Consider the following 26,906-nt stretch of genomic DNA (forward strand, 5'->3'; position numbering starts at 1 on the left):
ATATTAAAAATTTAACCGTAAATAAAAAATATTTGCCGCGTTTTTTCCGATAAATCTGTAAAAGTCCCAAGATAAAATTGACAACTTTGCACTTAATTCAAAAATAAAATTTAATATACTAGGTAGGGAAAAGACCATCCCCTAACAACTCCCTAACCCAAGAACAGACGAGACACATGTCAAAATCTAGAACTAGGACTATTATCAAGATCGTATTACGCAATCTCCTGACTTGGGTAGAAAGGAAGAGCGCCAAAACTAAGGAATGTATGTGACAAGGGGCACTCTGCACAAAGCAACAAACCTCGACCAATTAGGAAAAAACTTGCCAAGCTGACCTCGAAAAGGAGCAGGGACTAGCTCTAAGCAAACGAGAGACCAGGGGCAATCCCTATATAGAGGAAAGGAGAACGAGAGAGAAGGTAGTTGCATTTTTACCCTTCATATTTGGTGCGAGATATACATTTGGCCCTTAACTATTTTTTGCCAATCAAACACAAAATTGATCAAAAGCAGTATTTTAAACCTCTCTCTTAAGTGTGGAGTTAACATAAATTAATCTATTAGTCAAACTCAAAGATGGACCCATTAAATATTATAAAAAAAGAGAACTCTATCTCTCCTCTCTTTTTTCTTCTTCCGTTACTACTGCTTACTCACTATTCTTCTTCTTCTTTTATTTTTGTTATTCTTCCTCTGCATATCATATTAAACACTAATCATTACAATGTGTTAATAAACAAAAAACACATCCAATGGCAATAACTTAAAAATTCAAAAACTAGAAAGCAATCAAATTTATACATAAAAAGTTTGAAACCTGAATTAAGCATTTATACTAATTATAAGAATATAGATTTGAACAAACAAACATTGAAAATTTAATCAAATCAGACCAAATAGATATTAAAGAAAAAACTAGAAATAGAAAAATGGAATTAATGGGACAACTACATTTTTTTATGTATAAATTTGTTTGCTTTCGCTCTCTATATTTATACAAACACTTATTTTAACTATTTTATATTCTAATTAATGGGACTAAAAATATTGATCTCAATATATGATAAAAACTCATTCTAATTATACATTTCTCAACACCATAACTCATAAATATAAGATTTTTGTAAGAAGAATTCAATCACAAAAGAAAGAAACAGAAAAAACTCACTTAAAAGTATACCTCCTCATCAAATTTCAATAATAATCAAATTAATACTCAAGAAATGTTAAGATGGAAACCCCAATTATATTAAACTTCTCTAAGCTCTTTGCACCAAACCACTATTGCTACTGCCGTTATCAAAACTAGAAAAATTAAAAAAATATTCATAAAATTATTGTTGGCACTACTAAAGGTACCACTCAATAGAACCATGCCATTTTCAATCTAAGTAATTGGTGATGAGAAGTGAATTTTTATCATTAAATGAATAGAGATTAATTTTATTAATATAATTTTGAAGGAAAATGATGGGAAAAGAAAGAAAAAAAAATGAGAGGGAGAAGGGAGTCTAGAATGGGTCCCAGCTAAAAGAAGTACGCCACGTTAGCTAAATAATAATGTTGTTTGAATTGAAATAGTTCGAGGGGCTTCAATAACAGTTTCATCAATTTCGTGTTTAAATGTCCCAAAACTAATTAGAGGGCAAATATGTGCCTCGTATTAAACATGAAGGGCAAAAATGTACTAACATGAAGGGCAAAAATGTACTTCTCCCTTCTGGTATCTTCAAGGCTATTAACCAAACGACTAGTTATTGTGTGCACGGAAAAATGTAGGCTACAGCTGATTAAATTTTATAAATTAAATTGGAAAAGAGTCAGTTTTTATTTTTCATTTTTGAATCCAATAAAAGTTGATATATGTTAATCATCTGAACTGAAATGTGCGATAATATGAAGTGAAATAACCGTCTGAAAATAATCCAAATCCAAATTCGAAATCTAAATCCATACAAATTAGAAAGAATGGAGATCGAAATTACTCTGAACTGAAATAACCCAGTGGACGTCTGCAGTATTTCTAGTACGCACAGCAGCTGCAGTGCCCAACTATTTGCAAGAAACATCTGGGTTCTTCTTTTATTCATCTTCTTGTTGCCGAAACAGTGTTGCTATGTTTAGCTCTCTCATTCCATTTGTCTCTCTTTGGATATTTTTGGGCAAAACCCCCCTCTCTCTCTCTCTCTCTCTCTCTCTCTAGAATCTTTTATGGATTTCTTTTCTCTAAATTAGAAAGTAAGAAATATTCTTAAAAATATCCATCACAAGATTAGCTGTGAATGTGATCACCTCAACCTCACACCTAAATTTGGGGAACTTTTTTTCCAGAGATTTTTGGGTTCCATTTTTAGTTTCTTCTCTTTTTTTTTTTCTTTATTCTTCATTTCCCTTTCTTTCCCAGCTCACTTTTCAATCTTCCAAGGTATTTGGTTAGTTCTGTTCAATCTTTTTTTTAAAAGATGTTTTCTAATTTCAATCTTTCAAGATTCTTGGTAATTTTTAAAAAATCTTTTATCTTTTACTCTTTTTAGTCTTAATGATTTTATGTAATGTTTTAGTGTATTTTTTTGGGGGTTTGGTTATCTGATTATCTCCTCCATTTCTTTTATACCCGATCTTTTTTTTTGTAAATCATTTAGTTTAACTCTTTTTGGCATATATTGAAGAAATTAAGAAACCAACTGTGACTTTGCCACTCTTGTCTTTCATATGGCAGATATCAATATTTTTTTGACGTACTTTCATTTAGTTTTGGATATCATTTATTTATATTTGGCTTAACTATGGTGATCTATAGTATTTTTTTTTTTTTTTAAATCATTTGGTTCCTTTGACTGATCTCCATTTTCATGTTGTTAGCATTTGATTCTAGTGATAGGTTATATCCATCAATTACATTAGAGAAACCAACAATTTTCTATTTTGTCCTGGCATTATTCTTTTTTTTTTTTCTTTTAAGTTAGGACATTTCTTTAAGCATACAATCTTTGATTAAATGATAATTTGCCTATTTCAAACTGAATGAGAAAGAATGGTACTATATAGGCTATGTGAATGGAGCTGATAGAATAGACTGGTTGACTAATGCTAATTTTTATTGTGGTTATTTTTTAAGATAGAAGAATGTTTCAAGCTTGGAACAAAGGTGGAGAGTTTTGAATATATCTAGAAAAGAAAATGGTAAGTGTCTTCTATTTTTGTTATCTAATGTGATGTGTGTATGCAATGGAATTTAAGGTTTAGAAGGATGTTCATCTGAAACAATAAGTTGTCAGGGACGTCAAATAGCATTTCTAATGAGTATTTGACAAAATCTTATGTAAAATTCATTATGTAATTTATCATGTAGGCTGTACAAGAAAGTTTAAAAAATGCTTGTTATTGTGCTTCTACTATGCGGTCCTTCAAATTTTATTTCTTGCATTTTTTTAATAATAAAAACTTCTTTCCAAGAAGGAAATATATACACAGATTGTGTCATATTCAGCATCTCTATGTGTTTTAAAATTATAGTCTTACTACTGTGATAAATGATGGTAATGTCCCCCAATAAGTTAATAATTCAGAATTAAAAGATTCCCTTTTTTCTTTTTGTGTCAATTGCTATCTAGAAATTTAAAGGTTACTTTTCTCTTTATTACCAAAAAGGAAATAGAGATACTAGAAAGGGAGAGAAAGAGACAGGGAGTTGCAGATTTAGTCATTATTTATATAGGCTTCATAATTCTCATAAAAACAGTTTGAAATGCAACCATCACCATTTACTTTACTATATCTCATAGGAGCACTTGGTCTATCCGCCTTCAAACCCCTGTCCGCTTCTCCCATTAATTGGGCGTCAATGGAGCAATCTATGATCTCAGTTGTTCATGATTGTCCAATTTAGTTCAGCAATTTACTGCTCCACTTCCATTAATACAGTATAATGTGCTGTGTATTAATTTATGCCTGGTTTAATCTTTGGCGTTCCTAATGTTATTTTATTTCTTTCTGCATATAATGTCATGCATCTGACTCAAACTCTTGCTCTTGTCAGAGTACAGTAATTTATTAACTTGTAGGCACTTAAGAACACCAAAAATTTGATATTCTCAAGGCCATAATTGTTAATGTTTTGGGTATGGCGCGGACAGGCACAGCAGAAGATGCAAAGAAGAACTCATACTCATAATCAGGAAAATTTAAAGGGAAGACAGAGTTACTCATCAAGTAAACCTATAGAACAAAATCTGCATATATGCTCTGAGGCATGTATTCTCGTTGTTTTCTTTTCTACACTTTTTCCTTCTTTCCCTTTTCTTTATGAGTTGAACTTTCATAATTTGTTCTGATGACATCTCTATGCATGTTCATTAATTTAGATTTTTGAAGAGTCTTCTCTTGATTGGAGGACCCTTGATCAGAGGTAACTTCTTTTGTTATTACATGATGTTTATGGTCCTATAGGTGCGTTGGCAAATTTAATTTGAGAATGTATTTCAAGAACCTTGCATCCTTCAATTTAAGAATTTGATAGCAGTTTGGTTGTTGCTTTCCTCTTTTCCTTTATTTATTTACTTACTTATTATTATTTTTTTTCTTTGTCTTTCTTTTTGGACAAAGGGTCAATTTGGCCCTTGAATTTGTGTTAATGGGTCAAATAAGCCAAATTATAACCTTTTTAGCAAATAAGTCCAAAACTTGTATATTTCGGACCATATAGATCCAAATTTTGACTTTAATCCTTGCGTGTATTGCAAGTGAAGCTAAAAGAGCGTGAATATATTATTTTAACAAAGAAATAATATATTAAAACATATTTTTTATCTTCTGTTTTGTTTTTTTTTTCTTCACTTATTCTTCAACCCACGCATTGTGTCAATCTCTACATCCATTGTTTTTGGTGTTACCACCATCGACCACCATAAGAACACGTTCTATTGATTGGTGTTATATTTGTTAGTTTTGAGTGTTGGGCCCTATTCCAACATCAAGAGATTCACCCATTTGATTAGATTTCTCAGTTTTAGATCCTCCTCATTCATGTACCACTGAGGATGGGTTTGATGGTGATGGGAGATGGGTTTATAGCAGTGATAGCATGGATTATGGGATTAAATTTTCTTTTTCTAAATGAAGTTAAAAGAATAGTTGGATGTCTTAGCAGCAGCAGCAGTGGTAGGTGATTTTAGTGGTGATGAGAGATGAGTTTCACAGTAGCAGCGACAAAGGATGGAAAATTAATGCCAGAAAAGCAACAATACCGAAAAGGCTTTCCTAGCTAAGAATGTGATAGATCTTCAAAATAATCATAGAGTAGTAATATGGGCTTGCTTTGATGGAATAAAGAAGAAAGAAATACAAAGAAATTTGGGCGATTTAGTCTTGTTATGGTGGTAATGGGTGTCGTGAATGGATGTTTTGGGTGGCAGGGGAGTGATTGGCTTGGTGAGTTGGTGGTGGAACGGTTGGTGTGAATATAGGCAAGGTGATGGAAATTGTGGCGTTAATGATGCTGGTAGGGGTGAAACAGTGGCTTGAATTTTGGCGTGGTGGGGTGGTGGATTGAGTGATGGTGATGGTAGTGGAGGAGTAGTAGTGGCAGTGGTAGAGATTGGTAGGTTTAGTAATTTTAAATTTTCTTGGTTAATTATTGTGTTTACTTTTAAATCAAAAAGAAAATTAAAAAGTAAAATGTTTTGTAACATTAAAAAGTTGTTACTTTTGGAATTTAATTTATTTAAAAATAGAATTCGTAATACACGTGCTAATCAAGCCAGAAGTAGGACTTAAATGGTCTTAAAATTGAGATTTTTGGGGTTATTTGCTGAAAATGTTCAAATTCAGTCTATTTGATCTTTTAATACAAGTTCGGGCGGTAAATTGATCCTTTGTCCCTTTCTTTTTTCTTCTAAAAGAACCTAACGACTTATGCCTTACCTTTGTGTGCATCTCGAGTTTTACCCTGAACTCTATGCACCTTTTTAATAAGGTTGATCAGTTAATTTGATCAATAATCATTAAATCTATTAAGTGAATTCAGCACGGTGACAGAATCTTGATTTTATACAAGTAAATTAGTCAACTTGATTTTATTTCAATAAGGTGATTATTACTAAAATTTTAAAGAGGTTTAGCCAATTTTTCTAATGTATTGACTAGGTAAAGAGGTCATACAGCCTATTTTTAAATGTAAATAGATTTGAAAAATTTTACTTGGTTATCATGTTACAAATTTTGTTGAATTGTTTTATTATCTAGCAACATTCATCCGTGGAAGAAAAACAAAAAAAGAATGATTGTGCTAATACGATTTGAACTCAATTACCATGCTAAAATCAGTGACCATAGTTGAAACTAAAACTTTAAAATGTGGTCCTTCAGTATTAATGCACTCAAGTATTTGAGTAGTGAAAGTTGTGACAGTTTATACCATTCGAATGCTAGGGCTAATCTTTGGTGCTAATTGTCAGTCAGAGTGGAATTATCTAATGCGCACATGGGTTAAATCTTCTATCTCAGCTCTGACACAATGCTAGAGAACTGGTTAGGTGATCGGAAGATATGAATTGTCACAACTTTTATTGCTCTATTGCTTTATTGTATGAAATTTATGGTCCATGGAGCATAAAAGTGTGAAAAGTTGAAGCTCATAGTTTATGCTGCCTCACCTCATACCACAAGGTAATCATTATTTTACATCTCAGTAGTTAAATGCTACAAATGTGCATATGTAGACACACACATAAAGAACCAAACATTATGACTATAATGTTCTGAAATTCCTAGAGATGTTTACCTTTTATTTGGTTTAGAGATGGTATGCATCTTCATGGTGAATATCTAATTCAAAAGCTCCCAAATTCTCCTTGTACCTATATTGGGTCCATCAAGATTTGGTCAGGAAAAGAACAGCAATGGTCCAAGTGCTGGTAACTTTCTTTTCAGTGGATCAGACTAAGAGTCTTTATTTTTAAGTAGCTTGAAGATTTGCTGTCCTTGATAATCCCTGTTGGAAGCTTATGATGTAAAATCAGAATGAGGAAGATTGGGAATGAAAAGACAGTAACTTCTGGCGATTATCCTCCTTCCTGTTCCAATTGTCATCAGTCTAATTCCAAACTTTAGATAAAGGTGCTTCAAATTCGAAGGAACCCTATTACAAAGTGAAAAGTTCAGGATACTGATCAGAAATATGGAGAGTATCATGAAGATGATAATGATAAGGAAATGTCAAGGAGAGAAAAAAAAAAAAAAGAACTCCCAGCAATATTAGAGAATACTATGGATAAAGGACGTCAGGAATTAAAAGGAGAGTCTACAAATTACCTGCTCAAGTTTCACCTCGTTCCTCTGGTTCAAAATACATTGCTCTTAGTCAACAAAATACTTACAGCTGTTACATCTCCTGTCTCCATATTCTTAAAGGTCATCCAAAACACTGAGTGAGATACTTGCTTGTATGCAATTCCTTAAGCTTTCTTGTTTTCTAGAATTAGATTCTTTCCTGGCAACCTGTCAAAAATCCGTCTTCATATGGAGAAGTAGATGTTCAATTTTCATCTCAATCTGCATCTCAGTTTTGTCTAAATGTGTTATTCCTCTGAAAATTCTGCTTATAGTGAAAAGAATAGCATATGAATTCTCACTTTGTAACTCTTTTTCTTTTTTTGTTTGCACTATTTTCGTTTGGCTTATGTTTTTGATGTGGCTGTTGTGACTGTGCTTTATACCAGATGTGCCAACCTAACATTCCTTGCTCCTGAATCTGATGGACATTGGAGGGTTGCTGCTCTGCCAATTAGATGTTTTAATCAAGAGAACAAGCTGGGTTCGGGAGATCTGGTGAATATGGACAGTCTGCATCTCGTCTCCCCACCATCTATTAATGCATTTGGGGCTGATCAAACCAAAGCTCCAAAAGGATTTCAGTCTGACTTTCCTCGCTCTGTTAAATCGCGTACAACTAGAAGCCTTCCTGGATCCAACGTGCGCTATCAATCTCAAAAGAAGACTATTTCAAATAAATTGATTAAATCAAATGATTTTTCTTGTTGTACTTCCTGCCAGAGTACTGTCGCCCGCCATAATTCCTATTGTTTGATCCCAGGAGGATGTAATGCAATTAATTCATCTGGTGTGTTTATTGATAGTTCCAGAGTCAACCAGGCTATTAAAAAGAGCTCAAGGAAGAAAACAAGAAGGAAGGGAAAAAATAACAAGAAAATTTCCAGTTATACTAGAACGCCAGAACCTGAAGTTCTGTTCGATCATGCCCATGGAAGTTCTACTTATGAAACCTGTAGTTATAATGATCATGGTGATGAATTACTTTCGTATGGAATCTCGCAAGAGCTTTCATTTCCAGATGGTAACAGTAACAAATTTGAAGGTGAGTCTGCTGGATATAACTGTTCTGTAGCTCAATGCCATACTATATCTTCTATAGTTCAGAGTTTTCGAGGAGGATATCAAGTGATTAATTCGGATGTTTCAAGTGAAAGATCAAGGATTTTCCATCCTTGATGGTACTGTGACAGGGATCACTTGTTATGATGAGATGCACTCAAACATTTTATTAACTATGCCTGATTCTCTAGTGTTGGACTCTGTTTTTCTTCACTGTAGTAGTGATGATAGTACTGATTCTAATCATGAAGTAAAACCATTTGATGCAGATGGCAGTGGAGTTTGTTTCTCTGAAGCGTCGGGAGTCAATTCTAGTAAAGAGTGTTTCTCTAATATAAACTTGTTAGATGGTATCATAGATCTGTTTGACAAAGCTAAGGGAACAAAGCATCATATTCAGAGCTTTGGCGGCAGTAATGTGCAATTCCTTGTTCCAGGAAAGGGAGACGAGCAAATAAAAACCTTGCCCAGGAGTTCTACTGTCTATAAATTTGGAAACAGCAGGATAGGGAAGGAAAACATCCATTCTGTCTGGCAAAAGGTGCAGAGGGATGATAGAGACGATTGCAACTGTGAGTTGAAGAAAGTTCCCACTTGTTCACAGGTTAACGTTGCTTTGGAAGGTGCTCCTTTGCTTAAAAATAATTGTAATGTTGCATTGGTAAATACATTATCAGGACCTGAAGATAAAAGGCAGCCAAAAACTAAAGTTCTTAAGAAGTTGCAAAAAGAAGGTGGTCTAGGTTCCAAACAAGGATACAACTGCAATAATGGGAGGGGCTGTAATTCCATCAAGGCCAGGTTAAATGGTCATGCAATGGCTAATATTAAACAGAATGAAATATTAGGTACCTCAGCTGAAGTCAACAATGAAGAAAGAGTGAAATGTCTTCCAAAACATCATAATCAGAGTAGTGGCTCACAAGATGGGTTTTATAACAACAAAGTTGAACGTGTGAATTCTGGATCAGCTAATATGGCACAAGTTTTTTCAGATGAATTGGAGCTGCTTGAAAGTACCTCTAATTCTGTTTCTGGTGATATAAATCACCACACAAGTGAAGTGCAACCTCCTGTTTACCTTCCTCATCTTGTAGGTATTAAAGTTTCCCAAATAAATAAGGAAATTTCTCTGGAATACAGTAGAAAGAATCATAGTTCTGTATCTACTCTGCAGAAATGGATACCCATTGGGGTAAAAGTTCCTGGGCTGACCAAATTGGGGAGTTCATTGGGTTGTTTTGATGAACCACTGCAATACTGGATTTTGAGGGACACTGTTGAAAAGAAATCCACTCCCAATTTCCAAGATCATTTTTCTTCATTGACTACGAAAATGTGCAAGGAAGGAAATGCATCTTGTTTGTCTCGTGAAGATAACTTCATTCCGAAACCAAGGAACCCTAATCCCATGCTTAAGCACAATGGAAACCATGTTACAGCTGACTGTTTAACTAGTGAATTCCAAGATCACAATTGTTCAGTTTCTGAAGTTGAATCAAGCAAAATATTACATGCTGTAAATGATGCCTGTAGGATACAACTGAAATCTGAGGCTGTTCAGATGGTAATTGGTGGTCCAATTGCTGAGCTTGAGAGATTTCTTCATTTTTCTTCTCCAGTTATTTGTCAATTACCTAGTTTCTTATGCTGTCCTTGTTTGCGAGACCAACTTGTTCATGTCGCACTATGTAGAGATGAGATTCCTAATATCTCATTGGGATGTGTTTGGCAGTGGTATGAAAAACATGGGAGCTATGGATTAGAAATAAAAGCTGAAGATTATAGAAACTCAAGGAGACTGGGTCTTGATCATGGTACATTTTGTGCCTATTTTGTCCCTTATTTATCAGCAGTTCAACTGTGGAAACGCCATGAACCTATCATGAGGAATAACAATGAGGATCATGCCCATCGGTTTTCAGAGAGATGTGAGATTAGTATAGCATCAGAGAAATGTAGTAATGGCCTCCCTCAAATGGTTCTTCAGCCTTGCAAAAGAGAATCGTCTAAATCAGCTGAAGTTACACCGTCCGATGATATAGAGCTGCTTTTTGAGTATTTTGAATCAGATCAACCTCGGCGAAGGCTACCATTATACGAGAAGTAAGCAATATTTCATTCTTGGTTGAAGTTGAACTTATTTTCTGTCGATCATGTGCTGTCCATATAGTCGTTACTTCTACTCTGTTTTGCATTGTACTAGTGAATTTCTTATGATTGACATATTGCATGATTATTAAATAAATAATTTGAAAACTGTTTCAATCTAATTTCTTTTAGTTTTTATGCACGTGATATTTCTGGATCTTGTGGTCCAATTGTGATGAATCAAATGTATTACAAAATTTTTCCAATGTGCAATAAAATGTTGTAGTGCCTTTCCTTATTGTTATTGTTAGGTTTTAATGTAGTATGTTTTATTTATAATTTGAAATCAACATCTTTTAATGGGTCAATTGTGTGCGCAGTTGCCTGACCTTATTTTGTTAACCCATTCATCTGTTTGACTGGTTCCATGTGAGTCTGTATACAAAATTATATCTCTTGTTTAGTTATTATTAATTTAGAATTATGCTTTGGAGATCATAACTGAAAGTGAACTTCAGCAAGTTAGTTGAGAGTGATTACTTGATTTGTATCTCCTGATTGATCTCATTTATGATTACCCATTATAGGATACACGCGCTGGTTAGGGGTGATGGACCCAAACAGGGGAAAATATATGGGGACCCAACCAATTTGTCCTCTTTGAATCTGCATGACCTGCACCCTGTATCCTGGTAAGTAACAGAAAATGCTTGTAAATTTTCTACTTCAGCAAGTTAGGTGAAAGACTATTCTGAATGTCTTTCAGTAGATGCATTCACTTGTGTGTATGAGGCATGCACCAACACCAAGAAAACATTATATTGTAACTCCATGAGATCTTCCTTTCAGGTACTCAGTGGCATGGTACCCTATTTATAGGATACCAGATGGGAACTTTCGGGCTGCATTTTTGACATATCATTCATTCAGCCATTTGGTTTCCAGATGCTCCAAATTTGATTCCCCTAGTATGAATGCATGTGTAGTTTCTCCAGTTGTTGGTCTTCAGAGTTACAATTCTCAGGTATGTTATAACAACTATCTTCAATAAACTTCAGTGAATGTCTAAGAATGTATGTTAAGACCAAGTAAACTCCATTACAGTTATGTGGTTGTGCAAGTCAAAAGTTGTTTATGTCTTCTATCTGTTTCTTCTGATAAAACAGGCCCATAGTAAAATCGTACTTATTTTTGGGTTCTAATGATCCCGAATCTGCACCGGGCCAATCAGTGCTTTGATTGGGTACATTTTGAAAGGTCATAATAAGGTAATGTTTAGGACTTGAGGTGTTTTCTATTGATGAGTGAGCGATTCAAGAGGTTTTTGCCTATACCTTCAATTGGTGGATTTATTATATCTTTCAACATGGGATATTCTACTGCAGCTACATTTGGTTCACTCATAGAGATGTATAGTCTCTGCATGGGCAGTCATCATTGTCATAAACTGTTATTTAGAATTCTATATAGTATCCACAGGATATTCACAAAGGTATGCACATACTTTGTTAAGTGGAGGAGTAAATAGTGTGAAGATCATTATTGATTTATGAGATGCTTGAAATGCACCTCGACCATCTCTACTGTTAAATGTAGAAATGATACTACTAAGATGTGCTATACGAGTCAAATTGAAAGTCTTTTGTCGTTCACTTGTAGCTTTTCTTCTCTTGTAAAACCATGAGAGACTAGATATCCATTATAAAAAATATTGACATTTGCATGTAAGGTGGTATAATCATATAATATTAATCTCATTATCTGATTAAGCTAAAACCTTATTGCCTCGAAAAACTGCATTACTTCCTTTTTGATTAACTGACTCAAATGATGGATAATTGGTTAATGGTCATTCTTCCGTGGTGGAAACTGTTATTATCTCCCTGGTCCATGTCAGTTGTATGGGAAGCTTGATGAGTATAGATATGGTCTTAAGCTCTTTCCCCTAATACCTAGCTTTAAGGGGTGAGTTTTTAGGGCACTCACCTGTTGGCATTACAGCTGACCATTTGTTATACCAACAGTTTGGCCATTTGGTGGATTATTTTGGAAAAATGAAATTTAAGGGCATTTGAAAACGTATTCACAAAATTACTTGTGACAATTCATGATGGATATGTTACCAAAAAGGATAGATGAGTTGAGTTGGAATCCCATTCTAACTAAGGATTCTTGTGGTTCCGGAGGATCCAGCTACAGGAAAACCAGGAACGGAGAGCTTACCCCCCCTTTCCGCCCACTCTTTGGTCTTAAGAAGGCTGAATGAGTGATTGCCCTTCTCCGACCCTTACTGCCCAACCTGAGAGCGGACAGCTAATGCGTTCCACTTATTGAACAGGGTTCTATGGTCGGTCCGCGACCCCTGGATGCCGAAGGCGTCCTTGGGGTGATCTCGTAGTTCCTACGGGGTGGAGACGATGGGGTCGGTCCATGGATTTTCCTTCCTTTTGCCGCATTTCACTAAAGGGTTGAAGGGAGATAGTGCATCAAGCTGTTCGCAAGGGCCAACTTGATCCTCTTCCCCAGTGATCCCAGATGAGGGAACCCTAGGAGAGCCGCCGACTCCAACTATCATCCTCGGTCACATCATATTTAGCACAACCTTCTGAATCAGAAGGCACCTGTGCTTTTTCTTGTTTGTTGAGATCATAAGTAATTTGGAGGTTTAGACCACTTGATTTCATTACAACAATTTTTTAAAATTTAGTTTCTTCAAGAATAGGTACTAGAACTATGTACTTTAGGAACATAAATGGAAAAGAAAGGTAGTTATGCTTAGTGGGCAGCTTTTGTATGTGTGCATGAGTGCACATGCATGCTTGCTTGCATGTGTGTGAGCATCTGCATGTTTCTCTAAATAATTTAAAAAAAAAAAATTCTTAGTGGTAAGATTCCACAGTTAAAACAGATCGTAGTTTATAGAATTGCAGCAGTTGATGATAATAAACACAGATTTTAAAATGGATTGTAGTATAAAATTGCAGCAGTTGCATGATAATACACAAGACTTTAATATGCTGTTTATTTGCTCTGCTGTTCAAAAGCTACTCGTTACTAACTTTATCAACATTTATTTTCCGAATTTCAAACTACTTGATAATCTTAGTTAGCAGGGGAAAGTATTAGATTGTACAATTCCAGAATTTGGACATCACCTTGGCCATTCTCCTTTTTCTCAGTTGTACTGTTCGTCTCATTAACAGGATGAATGTTGGTTCCACTTGCGGCACAGTGTGATTAGCCAGACAAGAGGTAGCGCAGGCAGAATCTTGAATGAGCGGTTGAGAACACTGGAGAAGACAGCCTCTCTTATGTCAACAGCTATGGTAAACAAAGGAAATTATACGTGTGTAAATAGACACCCAGATTTTGAGTTCTTCCTCTCTAGGAAAAGCTAGTGACTTTCATTTTCTTTCTTTTTATTTTCTTTTTCTTTAAGTTTCAAATTAACAACCGAACCGATCTCTTATATTTGCTAGCTATATCGCCTTTAGGCAAGAACTAACCACATGTATAGGGATGAAGTGGCTGATCTTGTTCCATCCATGTTAGCATATTAAGTTATTAGGATTCTGTAAATTGCATATAGTGCTGATACTGATCTGGTGTGCTGTTGGTTCTGTAAATGTGATTGAATTGAGTTGAAGGTCTTGAACAGTCTGTAATATTTAAGTGTTAGTTATAGTGTGAATTTCAATTAATTTATTTCTCACATTGCTCCTTTATTTTTATTTGTGGTCGTTGACATCACAGTTTAATCCATTAGTTCAGCTGCATGTGTATTGTTAGGAATGTAATTGAATCGAGTTCGGTCGCCAAGGTCGAGCTCTACCTAACTTGAAGGTGGAGTCGAACTCGATTAAGCATCATTTCTTGACTCTTTTACTCATAAAGTCTGAATTTTAAAGAAGCTTTTATATTTCAAATTCAAACTCGTCTTAATTAGTATATAAAGTGGAAAATAATGAAATAATAGAAATTCAATTAAATTCATGAGCTAGTTGAGTTGATTATTATGAAATTTAACTTGACACATTAAGCTACTCGAATAATCTGAGTTTCATTTAAAATTGAGTCAATTCGATTATGTTACTATATATTGTTTTGAAAAGCTATTTTTGACTTTTCATTTAAAATTGAGTCAATTCGATTATATATTACTATATATTGTTTTGTAAAGCTATTTTTGACAAAGAAATCAAATAAGAACTATATGCACTTTGTTTCATCAGAGAAACAAAAAACAATAAAAGTGATTAAATCATAAAAGTGAATAAAAATCTATTTAATAAATGAATCAAGCTTAAATTAGATAAAGCTTAGCTCATTAGATCTATGAGCTAACTCGTTTATAAATTAATTCGTAAATTAAAGTATTAATAACTTGAAATTTGAATATAAATTTTACATGAACTTTTTCTAAATTAGATTAGCCTTATATATTATGAAAATTATAAACTTATTCAATATGCTATTGCTTTTAAATATTTTTTAATTAAATTAATTAATAATTTTTCAATTAATATTTGATAAACACATTTAGACTTATGGGATGTAAAATCATTTCAGTCGCATTTGGATTGTTTTCCAACTTCAATTTTTATCTTATATTATTTTTTGAATTTTGAAAATTGCTTTTGCAAAAAACGTATAAATTGATGCTTTTTCAAAAAGCAGGTTTGAGATAAACAATTTATAAAAAGATTTGAAAAGTCAATATATTAAATAAAAAAAAAAAATTAAGCCTATTTTTTGAATATCCAACAACAATTCCAACACGCCTTTATGGACTTAGCAAATGCCTCTCAACTCAATTTGAATGTGGTCCTATACAAAATAGCAAAGAATTAGATTGGTTCAAAGAATGTAGTCCTAACCAAAGGATACTTTGGGATATACACCTTCATTGACTAAGAAAGCCTATTTGACACATTACACCATATCAATACATGGTTGGGCTTATATACTAGGTTTGACCACCCATGTCAATCTAATTTGGTTCAAAGAAAGTTAACATTTCTATCTGTTTAATTCTAATTTACTTTTTCCTCGAACAATAAAGTCATGTTCCATTATTTTAGTATGTTATTTTAAGGTTCAAAAAATTAAGGTGTTGAAGAGACTAGATAGTCAAAGTAAAAAAAATACATCTTAAAGCTTTTTATCTATTTTTGAGAGGAAAAGGTAATTGTATTGTAGTCGAAAAGAAATAATTACAGCGGGTTTATCAGACCTAAACAATTTAACCTATAGTAAGAATTATCAACAAAATTTGGATTCAAAGTATATTTTGCTAAAATATGTGTGGCCTTGTTATAATGTTCATAAGTAAAAGAAAAAATACACTGAGCTTGGAGATATTTGCAAAGACGCATGTTATCATGGAATTCGAAAATTAGAGTTATAAAAGCCCGATGATGAGAATATTTAATTGGCTAATGGTTAAAATGAGAAAAGAATGTTTTAATTCTTAAAACTCAAAAAGAATTGCTCCAAGGCTAAGAAAAGGTTAAAAGCCGAAATCCATATTTTGATCCTGCACGGACCTTCCCCCTGAGCACGTGCGAGCTAGTAAGGCCCTTCACGGCGAGAAAACCGTAGGGCACGAGCCTTTAGCTCAGGTCCCGCATGAGTCCAACATGACCCCACCATAGACAAGCTAAGCCCACTCGAGTTCAGTGAAAGTCACACTCTAAGCTCATGCGTGCTTAGTCTGGGCAGAAGTCTTCTCTCGACAATGTGTCAACCATCTGTTCGTGCAAAATAAGCGGAAAAAGTCCCTCTAAACTAATTTCTCAAGATCTAAAAGTCTCCCTATAAATAAAACCCTTTTCCACTAAGTCAAGGATTGGTTGTTAGAAATTAATTAGTGCCATTTATTTTCATTTTCTTGAGAGGAAAATCCAAAAGAGGAAAAAAAAAAAGAATCTACTTTTGTTGTCTTTTTAGCAATCCTTTTGCGATCATAGAATTCCCTCCTAGCTTCGAAGGTTTCCCACTAAGGCAAGACTTCTTGGATAAAATCAAGAGGCTGTGGCCCACCGTACTATAGAGCGCAATATTGGTGCTGAAGGCGACCTAACCACAAATGACAACTTAAAAGCTTGGGTTCAACTTCTCACTACCACTACAGTTGGTTTTGCAAGGCTTAAAGTGAACTTAAGAGCTAGCTACTGAATCTAGGGATGCAAATGTAAAGAGAAGAAAATAAAGATGCTTCTATATATTTCAGATCTCATTTATTTTTGTTATGACTTAGATTTGCCTTTTCTTTTAGTAGTGCATAAAGTAACAAATAGACTTATACATGTTTGATAAAAATTCCAAACAGTTTCATTCATTTAAAATGCCCAAATGGCTACATTCCTATTTCTCATGATATAACTCCTATTATTAGCCAATCCTTTCGGATTTTCAAGCTGAAGGTTTTCCCTCTTTATTGCCTTAATTTTTGCCTGACCAACCTTTTCAAGTTTTCTAATCAATAAGCTGTTTTTTCTATTATTTTCTTTTTTTTATATTTTTATACATAGTATTTCTTGAGACAATCTAGGTTCATGGGCTCAGAGAATTCATTTCCTTCTAAGTTTTAACTATTAGTAACAACCTTGGGTAGGATTTTCTTCATAAGGTATGGGCCCTCCCAGTTAGGCATGAACTTTCCTCTTGGATCAAACATAGTAAGTCTTGTATGCTTTAATACTGAATCTCCAACTTTGATCTTTCTCGGTTTCACTTTCTTATTAAATGCCCTGGCTATCCTTGTATGATATAATTGCATGTGATACAAAGCCTTCATCCTCTTTTCATTGATTAAAGCTAATCGTTGATACCTATACTCGACCCACTGATACTTTGGTATTTTAGCTTCCAACACAACTCTCATAGACTTTAGTTCCGGCTCGACTGTTAGAATCGCTTCAGTCTCATAAACCACGGAGTATGTTGTTTGCCCTGTTGACATCCACTCAGTCGTTTGATATCCCTAAAGTGCGAAGGGTAATTAAATGACCAATCCTTGTGGTTCCACACCATCTTTGAGAGTATCTTCTTCAGGTTCTTGTTGGTTGCTTCCACCACACCATTCAATTGAGGCCTGTATGTAGAAGACCCGTGATGCTCCTCTAGCAAGTCCGTTATCTCATCTATGAATTGCATGCCATTATCCATCACAACATGATGTGAGACCCCATATGTACAAATTAGGTTCCTTTTTATAAATCGGGCCATCTGCTTCCCCCGTACAACTGTGAATGACTCAACCTCAACCCACTTAGAGAAATAGTCAATTGCCATAACTATGACCCTATGCCCATTTGATTTATCTCCCCAATAATGTCAATCCATCTAGGCTGCGAAAGGCCACAAAGATGTCAAACTGTGAAGTTCAATCGGAGGCAAATGAGTCAAGTCACTATACAATTAGCACTCATGGAACTTTCCAACCAAGGCTATGCAATCCTTCTCCATCATCAACCAATAACAACCTTGACGCATGATTTTCCTAGTTAAGACTGTGACATTCATGTGAGGCCTATACACCCCTTTGTGCATTTTCTCCATCACCATATATGCTTCTCCCTTAGTTAGACATCTGACATAGACATCTGTAGCCATTCTTCTATATAGCACCCCATCATGGTTGATGTAGTTCATAGCTGGCATATGGTTTCAATTTCTCTTTCTTCACTTCCCATTCTCCAAAGGCTTGTTGAGTCACTAGCATGAAGTCCCCGTAGACCATCAATCGCTTCGCTCCTACTACCATGGCTGCTTCTAATCCATATAAATATGCTTTGTACTCCACCATATTTTTTATTACTTTAAAGTCGAATCGCTTGGCCATTCGCAGCATCTCTCCTTTGGGCATAATCAGAACTACTCTTAACCTTGCACTTGTCATAATTATCGCTCCATCGAAATACATTCTTCATTCTTGGATCTCGATTGCCTCTAGATTCTCATTAGAAAACTCTAGATCCCAAGGATCGTCTCCTTCAATCGCATTATCTGCTAGGAACTCTACTACAGCTCTTCCCTTGACTACCTTCTTGGTAACATACTCAATGTCGCCTTATTAGAAGCACTAACCACCTAGCCAACTTTCCTTTGAGAGATGGAGTTTCGAACAGATACTTTAGCGAGTCTATTTTCAAAATTGCTTGAACTCTATAAGATTGGAAATAGTGTCTCAACCTTCTCATAGCCCATATCATAGCCAAGCAAATCTTCTTTATGAGATTATACTTTGACTCCTAGGGCAGCAACTTCTTGCTGAGGTAATAGACCGCATGCTCCATATCGTTAGGCCTACACTGTGCCACCATTGCTCCTATCGGTTCCTCTTCCAAGGTTTGCTTCCTTTTCCAAGGATAAGTAGAGAATCAACGGCTTCCCATCCTTTAGCAGTTTCAGTACCGACGACTTCATCAGGTACTCCTTAATCTTGTCGAAGGCTTTTGACAATGTTCATCCTACATAATGGGTTGGTGTTTCCTCTGCAGTTTGAAAATTGGATCACAAACCATTATGAGCTTGAAAATAAACTTACTAATGTACTATAACTGTCCTAGAAATCCTCTGACCTCCTTCCCTATCTTCAGTTCAAAATGATTTTATGCCTCGTTGACTCACTATGTGCCTTAGCAGCTTTCCCAATGTCACCCCGAACACGCTCTTCTTCAGGTTAAGCCTTAAGTTATTACCTTTCCACTCATCCTAGAAACCTATCTAGAGCCTGGAAGTGCCTTTTTCTTGTTTCAAATTTAGCCATCATATCATCTACGTACACCTCCACCTCATTGTGCATCCTATTATCAAACAAGGTAGTGGGTGCTCTCTAATAAGTGCTCCCGCATTCGTTAATCCAATAGGCATAACCTTGTAGTAGCACGTCTCCAATTCGATGATGAATGTTGTCTTCGGCTTGTCCACGATCATTATCATGATGTGGTTTTATTTGAAGAACCCATTCATGAAAGAATACATTATGCTTGAAGCCGCACTATCAATTATCACATCTATATGAGGAAGGGGAAAATCATCCTTAGGGCAAGCTTTATTTAAGTCTCGATAATTTATATGCATTATAACTTTTCCATCCTTCTTTAGGATTGGCATGATATTTGCTAACCATTCAGGGTAGTTGACTACATCGAGGAAATTGGCTTTCACTTGCTTAGTGAACTCTTCTCGAATCTTATTTTCCTATTATAGCCTCAACCTTCTCATGTTTTGCTTGATAGGCTTGATTTGTGGATAGGTTAGAATATGGTGCCCTGTTATCTTTATGTCTAACCCTGGCATATCGTTGTATGACCAAGCAAACACCGTTTCTCTTTCTCTTTTCTAGTATTCTTTTGAATTCTCTCCTCTCCTCAAGAGTTATATCATAAGCAATTGAAATGTGCCTAGGGTTTTCATTTGTGTCTAAATTAACTAAATCAATTTAAATGGAATTAATGTCAAATATGCACATGTCATGGTTATTAAAATCCACACTACTATAAAAAAGGACATCACATAAATAAGCAAACTTGGAGTTCATATCATTAATCTTAAAAGCAAAAAAGTCATCGTCCTCATAATGACCAAATGTTATTACATCAGTTCTTCATAAAATACATCAATGATATTCTCTTTTACTAATGCAGCTAAACCTTACGGACTCAGGTCCTTAGGCAGGCATATGAGCTCTTGCAACTTCGATTCTTCGACCTCGATAGTCACTTTCTTTCGGACATCATTAATGCTCAGCTCGACCATCCTATCGACAATCAAGCTCTTGAAGATGACACCTCAGTCCAAGCTACAGTAACATGCTCGGGCTCCTCAGAATAATGCTTGTACTCCTTGATAGAAACATCTTTTAGAGTCTTACCCTTTAGCCCTCATCTTCGTCCTCATGGTCAAGTTTTTTGCCCCTTGAAGTTCGGCAGCTCTACAATTCCCTACTGATTCTTTCCTAGCCCCATTCCAAGCATGAAGTCCATCTTTTTTAACATGCTAGCTACCTCCGAATCCATATATTCCTCATAGAGGACAACAACCTGAGACCCAGTTGGGGCATCAAGTTCTCTAGCAGCTCCTTAAATAACCGAGATCACTTTGCCACTCTTAACATTGATTGTGACTATCTTTCCTTCATGAGTAAATTTGACCTTCTGATGCACAGTGGAAGGTACTCCTCCTAGAGCATGAAACCATGACCTTCTCAATAACAAAGCAAAAGTTATTTGGATGTCTAGGATAGTGAACTCTACACAGGATTCTATGAGACCCATCTTTACTAGTGCTAAGAACATCCCCACCACGTCTCTTTTGGTCTCGTCATAGGCTCTTATTACCAAGTCAGATGGCATCAAATCTTTCGCAGTTATTCCCAGTTTAGAAAGTATGCGAGAAGGAAAAACATTGATGGCTGACCCATCATCTACCATAAAAAATGAGTCATTTTCTCTTTTACTTCAGCCGCAATATAGAGAGCCTTATTATGGTTCCTTCCTTCTAGTGGTAAATCTTCTTCTGAGAAAGTGATCATCCTAGTGGTTTTGTCAATTATTGTTTTGATAATTTCTTCAGGGGTAGCTGTCGTGCTCTTGGTGATACTAGACAAGGTCTGAATGAGGGCCTTTCTATGGTCTTGTTAGTGCATTAGTAACTCCTAGATGCCAGCCGTCTTCTTATTCTTTTTCAGCTCTTCTAATGGCCCTTTATCTACCTCTTCTGGCCCTTTGTCAACCTGCTTCAACTCTTATACACCCCTGTCATTACCCTTAACCCTTAGCTCAGCTTTAGAATTATTGTATGGCTAGATGTCATTAGCACCACTATCTTGGACTTCATGTTCATCTCTAAAATGTACTAGATATTGATGGCCATGACCAACTTCTTTTCTCCCTCCTTCCATACTTCCAAGAGGCAAGTGTCACCAATTACCTGCTCCTCGCTATTCGATCCCTAACGACTCGACACAATGTCTTCAATCTGAATATTAGCCAAAGGAGACCTCAAATAACAGACCTTGAAGTCAAACTTGCCCGAAGACTGCCCTAACAAGTCTTCACACTTATCCTGAGGAGGTTGTTGGACAGCATTCACATCAAGGCTTCTACTCCCTCTAGCCTGATAGTTTGTCCTTTTGTCAGTTCAGATATTCTTCCTTTTGTCATTCTCAATCTCTTCAACCTGGAGCCTATCATCACACAAGTCCATGAATGTCTTTGAACTCATCATCTGAAGCCTCTCGAACCAAGCAGGAAGAACATTTCGGGCAACCATACGTACTTGGTCCTTCTCAGAAGGCTTGTCCTTCACTAGCCCAGCCTTATTCCTCCACTTGGTTAAGAAATCAGAGAAAGATTTGTTTGGCTTTTGTTTAGTGGACTTAAGATCTCTTATTGAAGCTTCAAGATGAGTGTTGTAATCATATTGCTTAACAAAAGAATTACACAAATCTCACCATTCAACTTTGGCTGACCTTTCTAAACCATGATACTAGTTCACAGATGTATCCTTTTAAGGATAGTACAAATAACTTGACAATTTAGGTTTTACTCAGTTAAGTAGTTCACATATGATAGCGGCATATTTTTTTAAATGTACCTTAGGATCACCAGTCCCATTGAACTTGTTCATCTCAAGTGTTCTGAATTTAGAAGGCAACTTATCCTCTCCAATCAGGACCAACTCATCAAAGTCATAAGTCGGGTTCAGACCTTGATTTTTAACATCCTTTGTATCTTATCCAACCTTACGCTCAAGCCACTCACAGCTTCATTAGTAGAAAGGGCAATCTCCTTGTTAGCCAGGTTAATAAACTCATCAAAATCATAAAAGTTTTCAAGCACTCCCTTCCTAGTAGGATCTTCGACATTAGCAGTGGCAATTATGGCGTCAGTAGCAATTTCAGCAGTGATAGCAATCAGGTCAATAGCAATAGGGGGATTAGTTATCGCGAGGGCAATCAGAGCAAACAGAGCAGCTGATGACAAGATTCTTAAGGATCTCAACATTCTGCTCACTAGCTCTTTCATTGGCCATTTCAAGTATAGTTTCGGTCTCAAACATAGAAGGTTGATGGCTTGGTCTTTTGAGGTATTCTAACACAGACCAGGCCTTTGGTGAAATTGGTACCCTCTCTAGCCTACTGCTCTCTTGTCTTTTCCAACCTAAAGGAGAATGAATCTATATGGCTTCAAAACAAGGAGTTAGAATTATGCATGAGATGCATGGTATGCATGATGCACGTGCAATGCACAAGATTAAGTTAGCAATCATAAAAAAAATTACAAGGTACTATACAACCATCCTTTCAACCTTATTACTCCCACCCACGGCTCGAGGTAAGTCTCTTTTTCTTAGGATTTTGGGCATAAGCTTATTATCAATAAGGGATAATAGTTTCGACGTGCATGCAAAAAGCTCTGAAAGCATATTAAAATAAACAAGGTGATATTATCTAGTATATGTGTAAAGCCTACATATTTGAAGGCCTGACGTCACCTTCCTTGGGCCAAGGCCCTTCAAGATGTTGGCTTAAACACTTATAGGGAAAATATCTCAAACAATAAACAATTAGGTACCTAGAGGAGATTACTCTTGTCATTACCATGGGCTCCCACAAGTAAAAGATATCCTTCTTTTTCTTATCTCTTTACTCAAGGATCCATGCGACGAAGGAAAATTACTATTACTTATGAGTGATGGTTAGCCAGTATCGCAATTCCAAGGTTTCAGTGGAACTAAAAAACTACTAACCGACACAATCGGGGCTATAGGGACCAAAGTGCACAATGTGTGAAAGTGGTGTAGTAATGTAAGAATAACTCGTTAAATTATAAAATTAAAAATAAAGATACACTGGAATAGACTTCTCTTATCTCAGGGGAGTCACCATTACGGTTGAAGGTTTTGGGCGCACCCAAGTGGCTCTAGCGACTACGGCACTGCAAGGCTTTTTATCCTAATTGAGAACATGTTAACTAGTCACAAAGACTAGCACGGAGAAAGGGGGTCGCCACCCGGGAATTCTCTAGGACACTTTTACAAGCCAATCCAAACAAGATCCTTTCTACATGGGATGTGGACCAATCACAAGAGCAAGAGCCAAGAAGCTTAAGGATGCAATAGCCTTATTTGTTCAAACTTTAGTGACAACTCATATTGTTGAAGAACAAGCTTCAAACAAGCCCAATGATTCAAATTGCTTCTTATTGATTCAAGCTAATGGGAATAGACTTCAAGAAGCTTAATTACTTGTTTTCTTCTTTTGGGCTGAAACTATACTAGCATTTTGATCTTTATTTAGTTCGGTCATATTGTCCTTTATAACTTAAATTTTAATTCTTTATGCCTTTTATGTTACTTGTTTGGGCCTTAGTTAAGTTTATTAGGTTTTGTTTGGAGTGAGGCCGCCCTTGCATATGGCACCACGCTCCTTAGATTATTTTAAGCCCTAAGTATTCACTATAAATACTTAAGGGTTATCATCTTGTAAGATTTTAACTTTGATATTAATTTGATGCTTGAGAGTACTCTCTTTCTAAGCTCTTATATTGTTTTGAGCATTGCAACTTTATTGAATGTTTATTGATAGCTAAGGATTTCTTCAATAGATTGTTGTGAATTCTTAGTCGTATCCTTTATTTTATTCTTGATAGATCCTCAAAATGGATTAATATTGGTTCTATTCAATAGATTGTTTAGGGTCATCTCAGTTTTTGGTATTAGAGTTAGGCTCAAGTTCAAGATTATAATTATTTAGTTGTTTCTTTTATTTCCGCAAATTAGTATAAAAAAAGAGAGTAAAGATTCGTATTTAAAAACTGTTCATTTTTTAGTAAACTCCATTAAAGCTCAAAAGTTACAAGCTTAGTAGTGAAGGATCCGAAAATCAGAAGGTTCCTAATCAAGGATTGCAATTTAGGGACTCAATTACTAAAGAGGAAAAATTCGGCAAGTTTCCTAATTAAAGGATATCTCCTTTATTGGGTCAAAAATCCTCTCCCAAACAACGAAGAATTGATTTAGAAGCAAGGGAAAAATAAGATAGGAAGTTTCCTAGTCAAAGAAGATCTTTACAGAAGAGGAAGCTTTACATTTAGGAAAGAAGCTCCTTGTTTTCCCAATGGTGCCGAAATTGTACAAGGTTTGTTTAGGAAATTATTTCTTTCATTCCTAACTTAGGAAAAGGAATAATCTTAATTATTCCCTATAAATGTAACATAATAATTCTACATATCAAGCACTACAACATGTGAAGTCTATATATGTCTAACCCACTTTTAGTTAGGCCCAATTGACATTTGTATCATTAGCCTTAGATTAAATACTCAATTATGTTTAAAGAAGCCTATCTAGTCTAGTCCAATTACAACCTATGCTCTTAATTACCAAGTTTTTGTCCTAATTGAACTATATTTTACATGCTAAGGCTCGATTCAGCTTTCCTAATCTAAATAGGTTAATTCACTAATTAAATCTAATAAAGCCCACCTAAATCTAAATATATTTTATAGGTTAGGCATGATTTTTTCATTCTTTAGACCTAATAGACTACAGATAGCATGCAAAGATCCAATTTCAAGCCCTGAGTCCAAATGCCATATTTTAATTTACAATCACATAAAAAGCATTTGATTAAGGAAAATAAAGTAAAAATAAAAAAAAGCAATAAATCTAACTATTACAACCTTCCTACAATTAATTAAGTAGAAAATAACAGTAAATAAGCGAAAATTAACGAAAAATAAGCAAAAATCCCAAAATTAACAAAAAAGGGACAAATTGGATGAACAACTAATTAGGCCACATTACATAGCCGGTCGGCTCTATGCACAGCCAATCAACTCTAGGGTTTCTGACTAGGCCGATTTGCTTTAATTTGATGCTCCACCATCTGAAACTCGATATATATGCATACAAATTAATGAAAATATGGTTAGTACACACGCAAAACACATCAATAACCTTATTTTTCTTATAAAGAAAGATCAAATTGGTAAAATAAGAATTATAATACATGAACACCCTTTAACATGGAAGTTTCTAAAACATGCAATTATACATAATTTGAATAAAACACATGATTATTATTTATGAAAAGGCAAATCTAACATGTTGATCAATTTCTTTGATTATTAAATTCAAAACCCTAAGGAAAACATGTTATCCGTTTTAATATCCAAGAACCATAAATGCTCCATAAACATGCAAAATCATGTAAAACCTAATTATAAACATATAACACATGGAAAACAAACATTAAAAAAAACAATCATATAACCCCTAACATGTTTCTAATAGCAAAAAATCATAAAAATAGAGAAGATATTGATGATGCTGGATTTGCAAACCCTCAGGTTGTCCCCGTATTACGCAGATCCTAGAGTCTCAGGAATAGAGGAGGTAGAATCAAAAATTGGGTAAGAATCCAGAGTATTTTAGGATTTTTATGTTTTGTTTTTAGAAATTTTAGTGTATTGCCTCAAAAACTAAACTGTCATTCTCTCTATTGATTGTTGCCTCCCTTAAAGCTCAAGGTTTCTATTCTATTTATAGGGAAAGGAAAGGAAACTCTAAAGGCTTTTTGATATAAGTTCTTGACTTCTGATAAATATCCATAATTAAATAAAATAATTTTGAAATTATTAGGAGTGTTTATTGGTAAATACTGATAAATATTGATAAACCATGAAAAATCATTAAATATTTGAATATTTATCAATTAAGTATTCTAAAAGATGTATTTTCATTAATTTAGACATTTTAAAATAAAAAATTACACAAAATGATGTCACATTTCGAATTTAAGGCCAATCGAGACTATGTAGAGCCAATTGGCTCTACATAGAGCCAATCAGCCAAATGCAAAGCTGATGGGCTCTGCGTGCACCTGATTCGGCTATACGTGAAGCCGATTGGCTCAAAAGGCAAAAGGTTTTAAAAAATCTTACACTTTAGTCTTTGAACTTTCAAAATTTGTAATTTCACCCCTAAAATTTAATTTTTTAATCAATTTAGTCTAAATTGGTTTAAGAAAATAATTTTTGGTTCAATTATCCCTAAGCCTGATTAGGATTTGACTATTCTTAACGTCTCAAGACTCCAAGAAAGTAGTAACTTTCATCATCAGATTTTTCGTAGTTCCTTTGCTATCTAGATCCTGAAAACGGATGTTGACAGACACTGTCTAACCATCACTCACAAATACAAGTAAATTTTCTTTGTAGCATGGACTATTAAGTGGAGAGACAAGCAAGGAAAGGATATTTGATTTGTGGGAACCTTTATCCTTATCCGAGACTCAGCCTATGATGTTTGCCCTTATGATCCCATAGGGGGGGTTGAATTTGTGAATTGTAGAATAGTTGGGAATTAAAAAATTTGATAATAGTAGGGAAAAAGGTAAAGAAGAAAGA

The 26,906-nt window shown here is 35.1% G+C and overlaps 1 protein-coding gene across 7 annotated transcripts; it reads left to right on the forward strand.

Moving 5' to 3' along the window:
* The first annotated feature begins 1,804 nt into the window (after window positions 1-1,804).
* On the forward strand, window positions 1,805-14,190 carry LOC8270294. 7 transcript variants are annotated; one of them, XM_025156873.2, is made up of 9 exons: window positions 1,805-2,435; window positions 3,122-3,186; window positions 4,140-4,253; window positions 4,368-4,411; window positions 7,722-8,377; window positions 8,664-10,500; window positions 11,073-11,177; window positions 11,335-11,509; window positions 13,689-14,190. In XM_025156873.2, exons 2-9 carry the CDS (start codon window positions 3,184-3,186, stop codon window positions 13,881-13,883), a joined length of 3,129 nt encoding a protein of 1,042 aa, XP_025012641.1. In that variant the 5' UTR covers window positions 1,805-2,435; window positions 3,122-3,183; the 3' UTR covers window positions 13,884-14,190. The 7 variants fall into 7 exon arrangements, with proteins under 7 accessions (XP_025012641.1, XP_015573031.1, XP_048227142.1 ...); XM_015717545.3 differs by having other exon boundaries at window positions 1,805-2,428; XM_048371185.1 differs by lacking the exons at window positions 1,805-2,435; window positions 13,689-14,190 and adding an exon at window positions 11,652-13,263 and having other exon boundaries at window positions 2,472-3,186.
* Window positions 14,191-26,906: the final 12,716 nt, after the last annotated feature.

The sequence above is a fragment of the Ricinus communis genome, chromosome 2 (genome assembly GCF_019578655.1).
Source record: "Ricinus communis isolate WT05 ecotype wild-type chromosome 2, ASM1957865v1, whole genome shotgun sequence".
NCBI lineage: Eukaryota > Viridiplantae > Streptophyta > Magnoliopsida > Malpighiales > Euphorbiaceae > Ricinus > Ricinus communis.